A 17184-nucleotide genomic window follows, 5' to 3' on the forward strand; every position below is an offset into this window, starting at 1 on the left:
TGACCCTGTTTTTAAAATCTAGACTAAGGTGATGAAAAGGCAGAAATTCTCGTTCGATCTGCTATCATGGTCAAAACAATAGTTTTATGAAGTCACAAGTCAGCGGTCGTTTTGTTATTCGTTGAGACTTGTTCCCGGTCGCAATATTCAGTATTACTATTAGTTACATAGTGTGCTAGTGACCTAATACGGTACATATGGGGTCAGTAAATTCCATATGGGATGAGAGCGAAGCTCGAACCCCCATATGGAATTTACTGACCCCATATATACCGTATTACGTCACTAACACAACTTTATGTAACGAATTTATCTTACCGACAATCTTAACATGTGAAATTAAGACTAGTGATTCTCAAAATGAGCAAGTCTTCAATACTGTAAGCACTAAGAAAATACTTCCATTGATCCTACAAAAACAGATGCCAACAATAACGACTTGTATGGTTTGAATGTGTTTTATGAATTTGTTTCAATCTTAATCATCAATTTCTTCGTCTGTTGGAACTTTTAAGATTTTTTTCTCAGTACCGTTTTGTTTTTTTATAAAGGGACATAACACCATTACTAACCGTGTATGAAATAAGCCCCGCCCCCTTCTCACCTAATAAGGAATATAAAGGGACGTAACTCCACTACTAACCGTGTATGAGATAAGCCCCGCCTCCCTACTAACCTAATATCAAATATACACGGTTTGCACGCGGACGCTTTTAACCAATCATATTCCTGGAAATGAATAGGAGGTAAGATAAATATATATATTGGTCATTATAAAAAAAAACCATGTAAATTTCGATGAAGGAATATTTGGGGAAATGATGTCATTGTTTGAAACATATAAATGTGTCCCTTTATTCTATAGTATGCATGAAGAAACTTTATTCAGAAATATGCAATGGGAAAAATCTCTTCACTTTTAACAATGTTAGGTCATCCTTTGATAGAATCATGTCAATGGTGTTACCAATTAAAAACATGCATTTAGGTACTGAATATTATTGTTAAGGGGGCTCGCGGGTATAAATCTGTTTTTTTTTAAATATAGGATTTCGCTATCAATTAACTCATGATGGCGCCGTTAAATTAACAAATAAATGATTTCTACTTAAACATTTGAAACTCTTAGTTGAATTGCTCCTTATGAGCAGCAACCATCTACCAAGGAAATCATGATAGGGAACACAACCCCAGGAATGTCATATCAGATTGGAGATTTATTCTTCGTATGCAGGCACTGATGGAGTGCTATTTTTAATTAATTAAAAATTTATAATTGGCGACTGGAGATAAAAGAAACTTTAACCAGAAATTGTAACATATATAAATATAAGAAGATGTGGTAGGATTGCCAATCCACTCTCCATCAGAGACGTTAACAAGTATAGGTCACAGTACGGCCTTCATCAAAACTTTTGACGATTGATTGCTTTGAACAAACGAATATTGACGATGATGGCAGTTTTTAAGAGGGTAGTAAAGGGTTATTTTCGTGTAACGTGTTTTGCCATTTTTATTTCACGTGCAGCCGTGAAGAAGGTTAGTTATTCACCGTGTTTCGTGAAATCGGTAAAAAGATCAACGTGCAGGACATTTGTAATTGTTTGTTCATACTGAAATGGGCATTTTATTTCGCGTTCTTCCGTGCTAATAACCCCCTTTTTTGCCCCTCTTTTAACGACCATGACTGAGTATACAGCCCTTGCACGGCCGGTTATCCCAACGAATATTGCTGAACAACACATTTACAGTTATATTTAGATTTAGGGAACTACCATTTAACTTCGAGGCGGGGGTTCTGGTTTTTTTCTCACAATGCCCCCCCCCCCCCCCCCCATAGTGTTATATTTTGAAAAAAATAATTTGATTGATATTGTCAAAATCTTAATCCCCTACCCCCTTTTTTAAAGTTAAATGGTTGCTCCCTTAAAATAAAACAGTCTTATTTTTGTTGTAGTTTTAATCAAGTACCTGAATAACTTCAACCTTGTGCAATTACATAATTTAACATTATTTCGAATGCACATGTCAACATTTAAGATAAAGAGAGGGAAGATACAATACCAGTGACGTATGTAGATGAATGATTTTGTTATTTGCGTTTTGCAAATATATTTGATAATTAAAATCAGATCTAAAGCTGAAAGGTGAAAGACCCGATTTTGATGAGATTCGTAAGATGTAGACAACAGACATGTTTCAGCGTTAGTGCCACACATAATGTTTGAAATAGTTGACGTATTAAATTGTCGATACTTCTTGCATCTCGTAATTATCAATTTCTGCGTATTTTGAGACGTTCATTTTCACCAATATGACGGTTCTTTTGATATGTTGTTTCCTCCGTGTCAAATTGGGGGGGGGAGGACTAGATCATTATCCACCCCCCCCCCCCAAAAAAAAAAAATTGGTATGATCCAACTTGCCCCCTTCTGCTTAAATGGGATGGGGGGACCAATTTCCTCACTACTAGTGCGAGAAGCTAATTTTCCCCCTTGTAATATAATGTCGGCGACGTCAGTTTTTATCCCAAAAAAGGAATATTCACTTTTTTTTTGTTAGTTTAACAGTACAAAACCTTCATCGTATCAATATACTTTTTATATATATTTATGAATTGAGACAAGAAGAAGTGGCAGAGCAAAAACAAGGGGAAGGGAGGTAGGTGTTGGCAAGTCCTTTTATTGGTGATCAATGTTTATGAATGAGACATATGGTTGGACCCCCCCTTTTTTTTTTAATCATGAGACGACACCACCCCCTTTTTTAAATGGCTAGATCCGCCAAAGAGCGGTATATTTTCAAAAGATATTGATATGATTCAAATGTATTTTTTTAGTTTATTCGTTAAGCATCAATAAAAAAAACAACTAAAATATGATAGAAAATGAATAGACTCTTTACAATGTTTGTGGCAGTTTTAACAAACAATACACAAAAAAATAAAAACAAAACAGTACTTTACGAAAAATTACTCAAAAAGACACAAAAAACATAAGTAATAAATTTACAATTTTACAATATTTTATATCCATGTTACAATAAGACCTCTTACGGGGCGCCGAATGGGACTCTTGTTGTTTTTTACTCGAAATTCAATTTTGTAACACAGACTTTACTTTTGTTACCTAATTTGAAAATTGGGCGACTAAAGTCATTTTGTAGGCAAATTAGTTCAGTTTGGATTTTGTGAACTAATTTGCATTCAAAATCGACTTTTGTGAGACAAAATTGATTTTTGTGAGACAAAATTGACTTTTGTGAGACAATATTGACTTTTGTGAGACAAAATTGACTTTTGTGAGACAAAATTGACCTTTGTGAGACAAAATTGATTTTTGTGAGACAAAATTGTCTTTTGTGAAATTTTGTCTCACAAAAGTCAATTTTGTCTCACAAAAGTCAATTTTGTCTCACAAAGTAAATTTTGTCTCACAAAAGTCAATTTTGTCATCACAAAAGTCAATTTTGTCATCACAAAATTTAATTTTGTCGTTACCAAATTGACTTTTGTGAGACCAAATTGAATTTTCTCTCACAAAATTGAATTTTAATGGCCTTTTAATGAAGAAGCCGATGATTCTAACATGTCTAAAGGAAGTGGGGTTTAATATAAAAAATATTTTTTGATCATCCAGGAAATGAAGAAAATGTGCACCATCTAATTGTTTATCAATAGAGACATGAGTATGAGAATGATCATTTCATTCTAAATAATTTGATTTAATTTTGTACTTCATTCAGCCGTATGTCCAATATCGGAGATAATAACCATGTCAGGTGAGTGTAAAATTGAAAATACCGCAGATAAGATAAAAACTTGTATTCGTTATGTCATAAAAGCCCGAGGACTAACGAAAAGTGTTTTCATGATCATAATTCTAATAATTGGTAATATTTTGTAATCGGAAATGTTAATGTTTTGCATTTATTAAAATGCTTCTTTGTCACGATGGAAGAGGGCATAGAATTGAAGTATATAAAACCGTAAGTAAATATTATACGAAAAAGAAAGTGTTAATGTTGTTGTTTTGATAGGGTTCGTGCAGAAAGTGCAATTTGAAATACAAAGTTCATTCATTTCCATAAGATCGGTTTTGGAAATGTTCATTTTTAAGATAACCAATGCCATTTTATTTTTTTTGAAATTCGATTTTATTTTAAAACAAAACCTTAAACGGGACAGATTAATGGCTATCTAAACAAACATATGTTACTATGTTACCATGGAATTTTAACTTGCATTGATGATGAATTGACTGATAAGAGTATACATGTTGCGATAGATCGCTTTGGTGAATTTTGGATATATGTTACATTGTCATACCCAGTTGGTTCAATCAAAAGTTGAGTTAGGGAGCAAGGGGGTCGGACCCCCTCAGGGAGCTTCATATATGATAAATGCATAGACTTTTACAAGTATCACTCTAAACGGTGACATGCTAGGGGATAGCTTTTTTTAAAAAAAATTTGGATCCGCACCTGTCAATCTCTATTGAGATTCAGAGTTCGGAGCTTTTTTCTATAATTTGATTGTCCATCATATTCCAAATAGGCGTTTTATTTCTATGAAACTCAGAACAATCAAGTTCCTCATGGATGACAGTGACTGTCCATTTATTAGAAAACAGTCTGAGCATTGAATCTAAATTGCGGGGATTGTCAAATTTAATGACGATGAGGATGTACAAGAGCGTACGTGACAGTTTGAAAGATACCAATACATTTTTAAGATAAATATACTGTTTTTTTTTAATTTTACAAAAGTACAGATAGGCGATTGAGTGCATATTTTATAGCTTGTCGAATCATGAAGTGATAAAACATAATTCAGATCTATGACGAGCCGATTATAAAGGTCAATTTAACACGTAAAAAACATACGACATTTGCATGCTACCACTACTCCTCTTGTACATTAAACTTGTTTCAAATTGAAATAAGTTACACAGAAGAAATACTTTAAAAAAAAAATCATCTTATTCATGATTTTCTTTATGTTGCCTGTGTGTTAAAGGGCGCAAATGTAGTTTTTTTTTTGTTGGTGCAAATGAAATATAACCTTGTGACGCAAAATTGTAAAAACTAGAAGACGCCCTCGAAATCGCAGTAGAAATTGGCAAGTGTTGAAATGAAGAGTGTGGACACAGTAAAGATTTGGACACGGTTGTTTCATTTAAATCTATTTCTTTAAAGTAAAGAAAATGATGAACATTATGCAAAAGACCCCATTCATCTCAATCAGAAAATAAAAATATTAGATACCATAGGAAATGTGTGGCAAGTGAGATTTTCAGTTGTTTTTCAACCTTTTAACTCAGTGACCGTATGAACTACATTTTGTACGTACATTCCGTTTACATTAATGAAAGTGATCAAAATGAGTAACACAATGGGGAAAATACCATCTTCTTACTTTCACTTGGATTTCTGTGGGGGAAAAAGATTGTTTCAAAGAAAAATTTAGGAAGTACAAAACACTACATTTAAATACGTCATATATCACAAATATTTTCGACTGTGTATGTTTTCAGAGGAGTTGTGGCTCAATGAACTCGGTCTCATCCTTTAGTAGTATAGATTTGCGCAATTGCCATTCGACAATCTCTTTTTGTTTTTCTAAAGAAATTTATCTATTTTTAAACAATTTTCAATTGAGTAGTGCAATATCAGTGATCTCAGTGATCTCATATCTCATCATCTTAAAATAAAAAGAGACACGTATAAAATATAAATCATAGAGACCAAGGGCTTTGTAAGAAATGTTTCCTTAATTTGGTTGAAGATGAACAACATATTACTACTATACAGTTGTCCGGTATATAAGATGAAAAAGAAGATTTTTTCAAGGAGATACACAGGATTTGTCCTTATTTTTACATATATATATATATATATCTAATGAGGCTTAATGTGTTTGGTTATATTCATATACTAATGAAAATTGGGTTTGTCCTAAAATGTTTAGCAAACTATATTATCAAATATCTGGATGTTAAACGAAACAGGTAGGTAGTCATATGACAACATCCGCCCAATTTGTAAAACCACATAATTCATACTGAAACCAATAGCGTTTTTAAAAAAAAATATGAAAAGGACTTGTGTGTCTAATTCTACCAGTGGAGGAGTATTCTCGGGCAAATGAATAGGCCATAGTCATTGTCTATCGTTGGCACCGCCAACATCTGCAACCGGTCGTTGGTTGCATCTCTTTATCATCGTCATTTCAGTAGCCGGTCTTTCGAAGGGATAACTTCAATTATGTTATCAGGAATATATATATTCCAGAAACTGGCGATGTCGGAATCTTGCCGCAGTTAGTTGCCACTTGTTGTCAATGTCTAGATAATGGTCAACATTTTAATGAATGCTAAGAAATATTTACTGGACGTCCAATATTAACTTTATGTCAATGACATTTTTCTTGAAAAGCCTTCATGTACGAATTTGGTTTAAAACGAATTAAGAAACTAGTCAACAAGAAGGAGGACACATTTATAGCTGCCACAAGAATATAAGTCTGATATATAACTTGTCAACCAAACGTAACATATATGTTGTCAATAATAAAAAAAAAAAAATCGCAAGGGTTCCACGGAACCCAGTGTCTGGCCTTCTTTTGCTGTAAATCACAGGCTAAAAAAAAACGAGGAAAAAAATGGTGTGGATAGAAATTTCGTTAATATCATTCATTGTTGATTATCAAGTTGGTTTGGATAGCGATTTCTTTGATATTTTTCTTTGTTGATTATCAATTTATGTGAATTACCATCATACCATACCCTACAATTCATAATGATATAAGATGTGTGCCTCATACAGGTCAAGTTATTCATATTTTCTAATGAGAGTTACTTCCCCTTTTCAATATGCATATATGCCGAAAATTACTTTTATCAAACCTAATGGCTACTTTAGAAGTCAAGTCATGCAATGATAACAATAAATCTAATAATAGACATATCACAGTTTGGTCATATGTCAAGGTTTTTTTCGCATCTTAAATATTCAATACGCCATACACAAGTTGAATACGTGTATAATATAATTTTAGCAACATTGTACATATTTTTCCACGGATTTTACTACTATAAATAATTAGCAAACGTTAATAAATTCTTTCCGAGATATACAGATTTTGTTTTGACCTTTTCAAATGGTTGTGATATGTTATCTTTCTTCTGCATGAAGAGATAATTATATCTTATATACACAAAATAACGTACAATTTTAAAATTGTCAAAACACAAATGAAGATTACAAAAAATGAAGATGGTCAATAAAATCCCCCCTTTTCGCTATGTGAATTTGGTGAAACAAATTTCAAAATATTTGTTTTCCTCATTACTGCGGAGTTTACAACTTATGATTATGTTTACTTATTAATATTTTTTTTTCAAATGATTTGTGTCATTAGCTAATGCATCTATGTTTTGATATTCTAACAGGAAATGATTGCTGTTTTCAACTTGTCCAAAAAGTAAAACGCTAAATGTCACTTTCCTCAAAATGACCCAAACTGTTAAAATACCCATAACAGTATATCGTATGTTGTTAAAAACGCATATCCGTTTCTATATATGTTGGCGTTTGTTTTTGTTGAAGTTCAGCGTTTCTATTGTTCCGTATTTTAAATCTTATAGTTGACGTTTTCCCCTAGTTTTTAGTTTGTAACCCGGATTTGTTTTCGCTTAATCGGTAAATGACTATCGAACAGCGGTTTTACTCATGTTGCCTTTGTACAGGCTTTGAAATAGTCAACAATGACGGATTCCAGTTCGACCCCCCCCCCCCCCCCCCCCCCCTTTGATCGAAAAAAAAACATTCGTTCCTAAGGCAAACGAACTTCGGATAATTTTAACTTGCTTTCCTAAGCGGGAGTTTAACTATTACGAACGCGTCATACTCTTTTTTCAGTTATGTTGTATTTTTCTTCCTCAGGTATATAATCGGAGATGACATAAGATTATCAGAAACAGCAATTCCAAATGGCAACAAAACAAAGTAAGTAGCAAATATAGCACCATGCAAATATAGCACCATGTATGGCAACTCACACATAATGTGTGTACATAGATTACAATTGTATCAATTCATATATATCACTGTAATTTTATCTAAATTTCAATGTTTACCGTATGATATAAGTTATACATTGAGCATGTGATGTAGGTGATTAAGCTTATGATTATACTTAATGAACGGAACGATGGAAAATGGGGGATGATGAAAATCAAGGATTATTGAAAACGTATCCTCCCGGATACAGGTAAAGTTCTTAATAGATTTTGATAGGAGGTTGTGCTTGGTCGTTTTTACCTTCAAATGTATGTTAAAAAAGTATTTACGATAATTATTAAGATAAAATTATAGGTCATGAACATGATTTCAAAGTTAATTCAGAATTTATAATTATATAATAAATAATTCATTTGAACTGAGACTACTATAACACATAGTAGTCATGCAGATTGGAATCGGACATAATATTGTGTTTTGTTTGGGAATTACATTCATAGTGTTGTGCTATTATAAACACTTGACCTATGTTAGCGTTCGAAAACGTGTTTCACACAGCTGATTCATGTGTCTGTCTTAAATTTCGGTGGTTGTCTAAGGGTTTTGTTTGTCATTTTTGTATAATGTTGTATTCATAAGAAATCAGAACGATTGAAAGTTGTTGTTAGTGGATTTTACTCATTGTTAATGGCCGAACGATGACCTTGAGTTACAGCAGATTTCAGTCAGTATGTAGCTAATGGTAATATCTTTGGTTAGCTTACTTGTTAGCTGAACCGTGAAGTCATGTTAGGTAATGTAAACTTCCCTCCTTTAATAGTAGACTAGCCCAACAGATAAAAAATCTATCTCTCTGTAGGACTAAGCTACTTTAAAAGGAGGGTAGTATACCTTACCTAACAATGACTTCACGGTTCAGCTAACAAGCAAGCTAACCAAAGATATTACCATTAGCTACATACTGACTGAAATCTGCTGTAATCATTTAATTTGGTTTCTGGTATATAGTTTGTACCATTGGCAATTGTATATACATATAATTATTTGTCAGTTTAATCGAAAGTTGCGCGGCTGCCACTAGTAGAGCTGCTTACCCTTCTAGAACACCCAAGATCATCACCAGTTTTAGAAGGTTTGTGTTTCTCAGTCTGGTTTGTTATATATAATGTGTTTTGTGTACACGTTTTGTTTGCCTTTTGGTCTTTTTTTCGTTTAATGTCATGTATCGTTGTTCTATTTACGACTTATGAGTTTAAATTTTGTATCTTTCATCTCTTTTTATAGCCAAGCTATATTTTTCTTCATGTCGAGGCAAAGGTTTTACATTACAAATATAAATGTCTTGGATACAATCAAACTATATGTAAGAAATGCGTTGCAACTATTGTGGCTGATATAAGTGTAAACATATTTTATATAAATTTCATTCATGACAAGTTAAATAATGTACACACGTTGACATTAACAATTAATACAATTGAATATTTAATAGGATCCGGAAACAAGCTTTTCACTCGTACTAATAGTAATACTTTATTTCCGTAAGCCAATCATACAGCTTATTGGATAATAACTTTTCATGATGTATTTACTTCTGATATCGTTATATTTGTCACATTCTAAATGAAATGAAACTCATCTTCAATAGCATTTTTATCACACATACCACAGTGCATGAACACTTATTCTATATCTAGTAATAAAGATCTATACAATCTGTTTAATGGACGACTAACTTAAGGTACATTTGCATACAGTGTAGTGGTCATCGTGTAAATACTGATACAAAATACATTTCGTCGAATTTCCAAAATAATTTATGATTAGTAATCCGTATAAAATATACCATGTGATTACTAATCCGTCCAAAATATACCATGTGTTTAATTTACTTATCCGTATAAAATCACGGCCGACACTCGGCTAACCGAGAGATTGGTCGGTTAATCTATATTGAGTATGCGGCTATATGGGAGATTGGTCTGTTAATCGGGTTGGTTATACGTCTGTTAAGAGTAAAACGCACAATTTAATGTTAAACTCTATTAAATATAAAGATTTTTGGCATATTATAAGAACCAAATCAAAAAAAGAAAACTGTCTGACAAAATGATATCTATCATAGAACATTTTCCACTTGTAAAAACATTTCATAGTCTACGCAGTTTTCAGTAAAATCAAAAGGCGTCGCCCAAGTATGTAGTATTTATGCTTATACGCATAGCATTTTTTAAAGAAAAGTCGGAACAAACAATTTTAGATATCATTTAAAGGACACAAAATAGTACTTTGGATCTAAAACATAAATTTACATTGGTAAATATTTCATAATTGTAATAAAAAGTGAATATTACCACGTTTTAGTGAAAAATATTGGAATAAAGTCTGTTAATGGGTTGGACAATTGAAATTGTGTCAGTTAAGAGTAATTTAGCCACAGTTATTTTTGCTACCTTTATATTTTCCTATAGAAAAAGTTAAGAATGAGATGTTCCGGAGTAAAAAAAAAAATGATAATACGGTGCAACAGTATCCTACGGAAGCGAATTAGCGCAACACATTTTTTTTTTTTTAATTTTCGTCCTAAATTTGCGTTACAACGCAAACCTTTTGCGTTATAATGCAAACCTTTGCGATAAAACGCAGACCTTTGCGTTGTAACGCAAACCTTTGCGTTATAACGCAAACCTTTGCGAAATAACGCAAACCTCAAATATCTTGATTTCAATTGTTCAATAAGTTTTGTAAAAAATGTCCGTCTGTCATTCATTTCGGTTGTGATTTACTAGTAAGAGCATTTTTATTTTGACTTTCTTTGCATTTTATTGAAGGGTGTGTCACTTCAATATAGTGTGATATGGATTGGCCGCTGTAATACGCATGAATTTATTATTAACGTTTTCAATCAGCCTCAATTTTTGTGTCTGTTCAAAGTAGCACGTTCTCAAATCCGACTTGAAAGTGTCTTTCTAATACAACACAGGGTACATATAACGTGTTGTCATTCTCATATGCACATGATATTTTTCACTGGACGTTTAACCCTAATTCGTAAGCATCGTCCAATTGGTTCTTTATTTCTATTACTTAATCATATGTTGTTTACAAATCATTCTCAAGTAGTAAATGGAAATGAGCGAATGCAGCTACATTTGGTCATCTTCAGTTTTAATACATTTTATTCCGTTTAGTTCCTTTCTTCATAAATGTAGAGGAGAACGGTAGTTGTCCGCATACAAACTTCTAGTATATTTGTCACCAATTAGAGTACATCGAAATCTGTTACTGTTTCAACACCCAGGGATGTTTCTTAAACAATTATTATTTTTTCTCTCTTTTTTAGCAATGCATCACTCTCTATTGTCCTTATCTATTATTCTATATTCTGCTACTCCATCCAGATTATCGTGTATACCATGAGGGTTCGGATTGGGGGGGGGGGGGGGGGGGTGTATTTCTGTATTCTTTAAATTGTTATGTCACGTTTCCTCCGTGAGTTTTTTTCCTTTTACCTTTTATTTATCTTACTCGTCATTCTTTCTCTATTCTTTATATTTTAGCATCCCAATATATTTTACTTACTGATGTTTAGTTACATTACGATGTTTATCTCTGATCTATATACTGGTTACCAATGTAGATGACAAATTGGTGTCATTCATGACAATTAAACAGAATCCACATGACATATGCGACCATTCTTGGATGAATTTAACATTACTTTAATATTACACTTTTTGAAATCGTTTTTATCAATTTTTAATTTCCATTGTTTAAATTGTTCATTGTTCATGTGTTGTTTCCGTATATTTTATGTTTCATTGCTCATGTGTTGTTTCCGTATATTTTAGCCGCTCGTCTTGAGCCTACCCATTTGATCCGATAACACCCCATATAGCAATAAAATTATACTTTTATTGCCATTCATAACTCTTAACAGACCAATTAACAGACTGGGTTTTATACATCCGACCCATTAACAGACCAGGTATTAAATAAAGACTGATTTATGTCACCAAAATACAGATTTTCGTGAAGATTTTTCACACAAAAATGATTTCATTATGGTTAACAAACATAATGCCTGTCTTTTCTCGATGTTCAAAATATTGCATGCACGTAAATTCAAACAACGTGTCATTTTGTGTACAGTTTGTGTGTGTAAAATGTGTATAAATTTATTGATGAGTAACCCGTCTTTTCATTTTATAGATCGTACATTGAAGCTAGAAAAATAATAATTACACCACTGGATTCAGTACATTGAATTGTTTTGTTAGACATGAATATTTTTTATGATAAAAATATATTTAAAAAGTTATACAATGAAACATGCTGAACTTTCAATGATTTTCTCGATAACACCTGATTAACAGACTTTAGCCAACCCGATTAACAGACCAACCGCCGATATAGCCGCATACTCAATATAGATTAACCGACCAATCTCTCGGTTAGCCGAGTGTCGGCCGTGAAAATATACCATATGACTACTATAAAAAAAGAAGATGTGATATGATTGCCAATGAGAAAACTCTCCACAAGAGACCAAAATGACACAGAAATTAACAACTACAGGTCACCGTACAGCCTTCAACAATGAGCAAAGGCCATACCGCATAGACAGCTTTAAAAGGCCGTCCAAAATATAACATTTGATTACTTATCCGTCTCCAAGATATTAGTGACAGGTATTTGACATAAATTTTGGACATAGATGACGTTACAAGTATTAATTCAGTTTTGGTCCTATTTCGGACAATAAAATTATTTGGTAATTTCTAATTCTATGCTGACAAAGAAAGTGATGTTATGTGTTGTTCTTGTTATTTGGGTGATGCATAAAATGTTCGTCGTCTTTCTCGAGTGTTGTAACACAAAGTTTTACAAATGTTGTTCTTTTTTACTTTCTTAGACTCTAAGACTAGTCTGCCAGTCATGTTTATTTCATCCCACCGCAAATCTCTTTGAAATGAGTGACCAACATCGGTCTGGAATACTTCATGAAAAACATCGCAATATTATGTCTTTTCATGCTAAATTTGCATTGTAATGACAAGCCTGATTAGACATTTAGATCTGTTAGTCAGATATTAAATATTTGCCTTTAACTGATTTCACATGGTATAGTTGTCGGAGAGAGGGGAGGGGGGGGGGGGGGGGGCACAGAATATGAAAACCATCAGTTTTCGATCATCCTGCTTTACCATTGGAATAAACAAGATCCTTTATAGTGACAAGACAATTTTGTTAAGGCTAGAATTATGTCTACTTTGAAAGCATCCTCAATGCATGATGCGAGTGATATTGTGTTCCGCTTATCCCATTGTATCTGTATTTCGTTGATGTTAAAACTTTTCATTTCAGTGGCCATGCTGTGGTGGGAGTACCAAGCACTGTACTGGAGCCACCGAACCAGTATAAAAGTCGGTGGAGGTCCATCCGAGTCATGTACCTTACTATGTTCCTCAGCAGTGTATCATTCTCCATTTGTATGTCTTCATTATGGCCATACCTAAAAATTGTAAGTCTTCATTTAATACAATACGTTTGATAGTTGTTCGGATCTAAATATGATCACATATCACTCTGGAATAAATGCAAAGGGAAATTGTTTTGATAAACTTGACACAAAGGTTTTTATTTTGGTGGAAGTTTGCCATCTTTTTAAAGTGCTAAATTCATTAGTTTAAACATATTTTATTGTTCAAAATGACAAAACTTTAAGGATCAGACACAAGTTTTACAACTTAGTAACGTCTTCTGCTAAATTCAATGTTTTGGCAAAAAGATCAGAAGTATTTGAATAATTTAAACGATGGGTTTAATTCAATAGAAGATTCATATTAGGTAATACATTTGATTAAATTGGCACAGTAAATTTAATTCACATGTCGTCTCGTATGTTACATGTTTGACAAGGAAAGAACCGTCTTGATCGTCTCTACCTGAGGTAGCAGATTTTAATGTTGCATAATGGAACAAGATTTATAGTTGTTCGTTTGATGTAATTCTAGCATTTGCTAGAATATACTCTTTGTCATTTGAAAATAAGGGCGGATCCAGCCATTTAAAAAAATGAAATGGGTGTTTCCAGGAACATATATACTGTTCCCAGGTGTTTCCAACCCAGGATAAGGGGGGAGAGCGTGTTCAAAATATATGACATAAATTATGTTCCCATTCAAATGCATTGATAGGCCAAAATGCGCCACTGGCCCAGAGAAAGGTATAATATATATCCTCTTTACAGCAGATTTCAATAAGTATGTAGTTAAAGGTAATATCTTTGGTTAGCTTGCTTGCTAGCTGAACCGTAAAGTCAAAGTTATTATGTATAAATCTCGTATTGATTAGTGTAATTACTGCTTTATGTTTTGTTTTTTCTCTCCCTAATTTCTTATAAATCCATGTAGAATGAAAGAAATTATTGTGTTGTCACTTGTAATTCTTGTGTTTCAGCTCGACGGTTCAGCAAACACAGATTTCCTTGGATGGGTAGTAGCATCATACAGTGTGGGACAGCTAATTGCCTCCCCTTTGTTTGGAGCATGGGCAACTTACAGAGACAAGAGCAGAGAACCACTAGTTGTTTCAATGCTGATAAATGTATTAGCTAATGTCCTGTATTCATACCTTGAGAGCATACCTTCTCACCAGGCTGTATATCTCATTTTATCAAGGAGTCTTGTAGGATTTGGAGCAGGTAAGATATGATATATATTTATCTATTATATATGGATAGTTGACATTCCCATGGATAGAAACAAGTGCCTGTGGAAATATAGATGCACATTATATAGTATTTTTTGGTTGCATTGTTTTATTATTGGTATCAATATTACCTGAAAGTTGTAAACAAATCTTTATTGTATCAAATTTCCTTTTTTAGCTCACCTGGCCCGAAGGGCCAGTTGATCTTTTCTCATCACTTGGCGTCTGGCGTCCATCGTCCGTCGTCGTCCGTCGTCGTTAACTTTAACAAAAATCTTCTCTGATGAAACTACTAGGCCAAATTTAACCAAACTTGGCCACAATCATCATTAGGGTATCTAGTTTTAAAATTGTGTCCGGTGACCGGCCAAACCAACCAAGATTAACCGCCATGGCTAAAAATAGAACATAGGGGGTAAAATGTATATTTTGGCTTATAACTTTAAAACCAAAGCATTTAGAGCAAATCTGACGGAGTAAAATTGTTTATCAGATCAAGATCTATCTGCCCTGAAATTTTCTGATGAATCGGACAACCCATTGTTGGGTTGCTGCCCCTGAATTGGTAATTTTAAGGAAATTTTGCTGTTTTTGGTTATTATCTTGAATATAGATAAAGATAAACTGTAAACAGCATTAATGTTCAGGAAAGTACGATCTACAAATAAGTCAACATGACATGACCAAAATTGTCAGTTGACCCCTCAAGGAGTTATTGCCCTTTATAGTCAATTTTTAACCAATTTCAAAAGATTTAGTATTCTTTTAAAAAAAATCTTCTCCTCTGAAACTACCAGGCCAAATTTAACCAAACTTGGCCACAATCATCATTGGGGTATCTAGTTTAAAAAAATGTGTGGCATGACCCGGCCAACCAACCAAGATGGCCGCCATGGCTAAAATAGTACATAGGGGTGAAATGTAGATTTTGGCTTATATCTCTGAAACCAAAGAATTTAGAGCAAATCTGACATGTGATAAAATTGTCCATTAGGTCAAGATCTATCTGCCCTGAAATTTTCAGACAAATCGAAACAACCAGTTTTTGGGTTGCTGCCCCCCGAATTAGTGATTTTAAGGAAATTTTGCAGATTTTGGTTATTATCTTGAATGTTATTATAGATAGAGATAAAGTGTAAACAGCAATAATGTTCAGCAAAATAAGATCTACAAATAAGTCTCATGACCGAAATTGTCAATTGACCACTTAAGGAGTTATTGCCCTTTATAGTCAATTTTTAACAATTTTCATAAATTTTTGTAAATTTTTAGAAAATATTTTCAACTGTAATTACTGGGCCAAGTTAATTATAGATAAAGATAATTGTAGCAACAAGAATGTTCAGTAAGAAAGATCTACAAACACATCACCATCACCAAAAACACAATTTTGTCATGAATTTATCTGTGTCCATTGTTTAGTATGCACATAGACCAAGGTGAGCGACACAGGCTCTTGAGGGCCTCTAGTTTTCTTTATCTCATTTTCTCTCTGCTTTTTTTATGGCTATCAACTAGTTTGTTAGAAATTAAGGTGCAACAGTACATGAATTTCTCCTGAAGAAAACTATCACAATTATATATTGGAAGCAACTTAACATTGATAATATATTCAAGTCAATATTTTGTCTTAAAGATCAATGCAATTTGCAGCAATATAATTGTGGTTATCAAACATTCAGTATCCATAACAATTTTGGAATAATTCGGTTGGGTTGTCTTATTTCTTATCTACCATAATAGTTAGGATTAGCAAATTCATTTAATGTATTTATCTTCTAGGAAATGTTGCTGTTGTTAGATCTTATGTAGCTGGTGCAACAACCTTGAAAGAAAGGACATCAGCTATGGCTATAATGAGTGCTTTTCAGGCTGTAGGATTTATCATTGGACCAGGTTTGTAGGATTTATCATTGGACCAGGTTTGTAGGATTTATCATTGGACCAGGTTTGTAGGATTTATCATTGGACCAGGTTTGTAGGATTTATCATTGGACCAGGTTTGTAGGATTTATCATTGGACCAGGTTTGTAGGATTTATCATTGGACCAGGTTTGTAGGATTTATCATTGGACCAGGTTTGTAAGACTTTTCAGGCTGTAGGATTTATCATTGGACCAGGTTTGTAGGATTTATCATTGGACCAGGTTTGTAGGATTTATCATTGGACCAGGTTTGTAGGATTTATCATTGGACCAGGTTTGTAAGACTTTTCAGGCTGTAGGATTTATCATTGGACCAGGTTTGTAGGATTTATCATTGGACCAGGTTTGTAGGATTTATCATTGGACCAGGTTTGTAGGATTTATCATTGGACCAGGTTTGTAAGACTTTTCAGGCTGTAGGATTTATCATTGGACCAGGTTTGTAGGATTTATCATTGGACCAGGTTTGTAGGATTTATCATTGGACCAGGTTTGTAGGATTTATCATTGGACCAGGTTTGTA

The 17184-nt window shown here is 33.4% G+C and overlaps 1 protein-coding gene across 2 annotated transcripts in view; it reads left to right on the forward strand.

Moving 5' to 3' along the window:
* The first annotated feature begins 3841 nt into the window (after positions 1-3841).
* Positions 3842-17184, forward strand: part of LOC139484994 (major facilitator superfamily domain-containing protein 8-like) — a 31590-nt gene continuing 18247 nt past the window's right edge. Inside the window, exons 1-5 of one of the 2 annotated variants that reach the window (XM_071269074.1) lie at positions 3842-3987; positions 7945-8007; positions 13390-13546; positions 14485-14728; positions 16519-16632. In XM_071269074.1, the coding sequence (XP_071125175.1) occupies positions 3953-3987; positions 7945-8007; positions 13390-13546; positions 14485-14728; positions 16519-16632 (613 nt within the window). In that variant the 5' untranslated portion in view covers positions 3842-3952. Of the gene's footprint in view, positions 3988-7944; positions 8008-8140; positions 8273-13389; positions 13547-14484; positions 14729-16518; positions 16633-17184 lie in introns of those variants that run through there. The other variant, XM_071269076.1, reaches the window with a different exon arrangement.

Source organism: Mytilus edulis, chromosome 8, assembly GCF_963676685.1.
Source record: "Mytilus edulis chromosome 8, xbMytEdul2.2, whole genome shotgun sequence".
In the NCBI taxonomy this organism is placed as follows: Eukaryota; Metazoa; Mollusca; class Bivalvia; order Mytilida; family Mytilidae; genus Mytilus; species Mytilus edulis.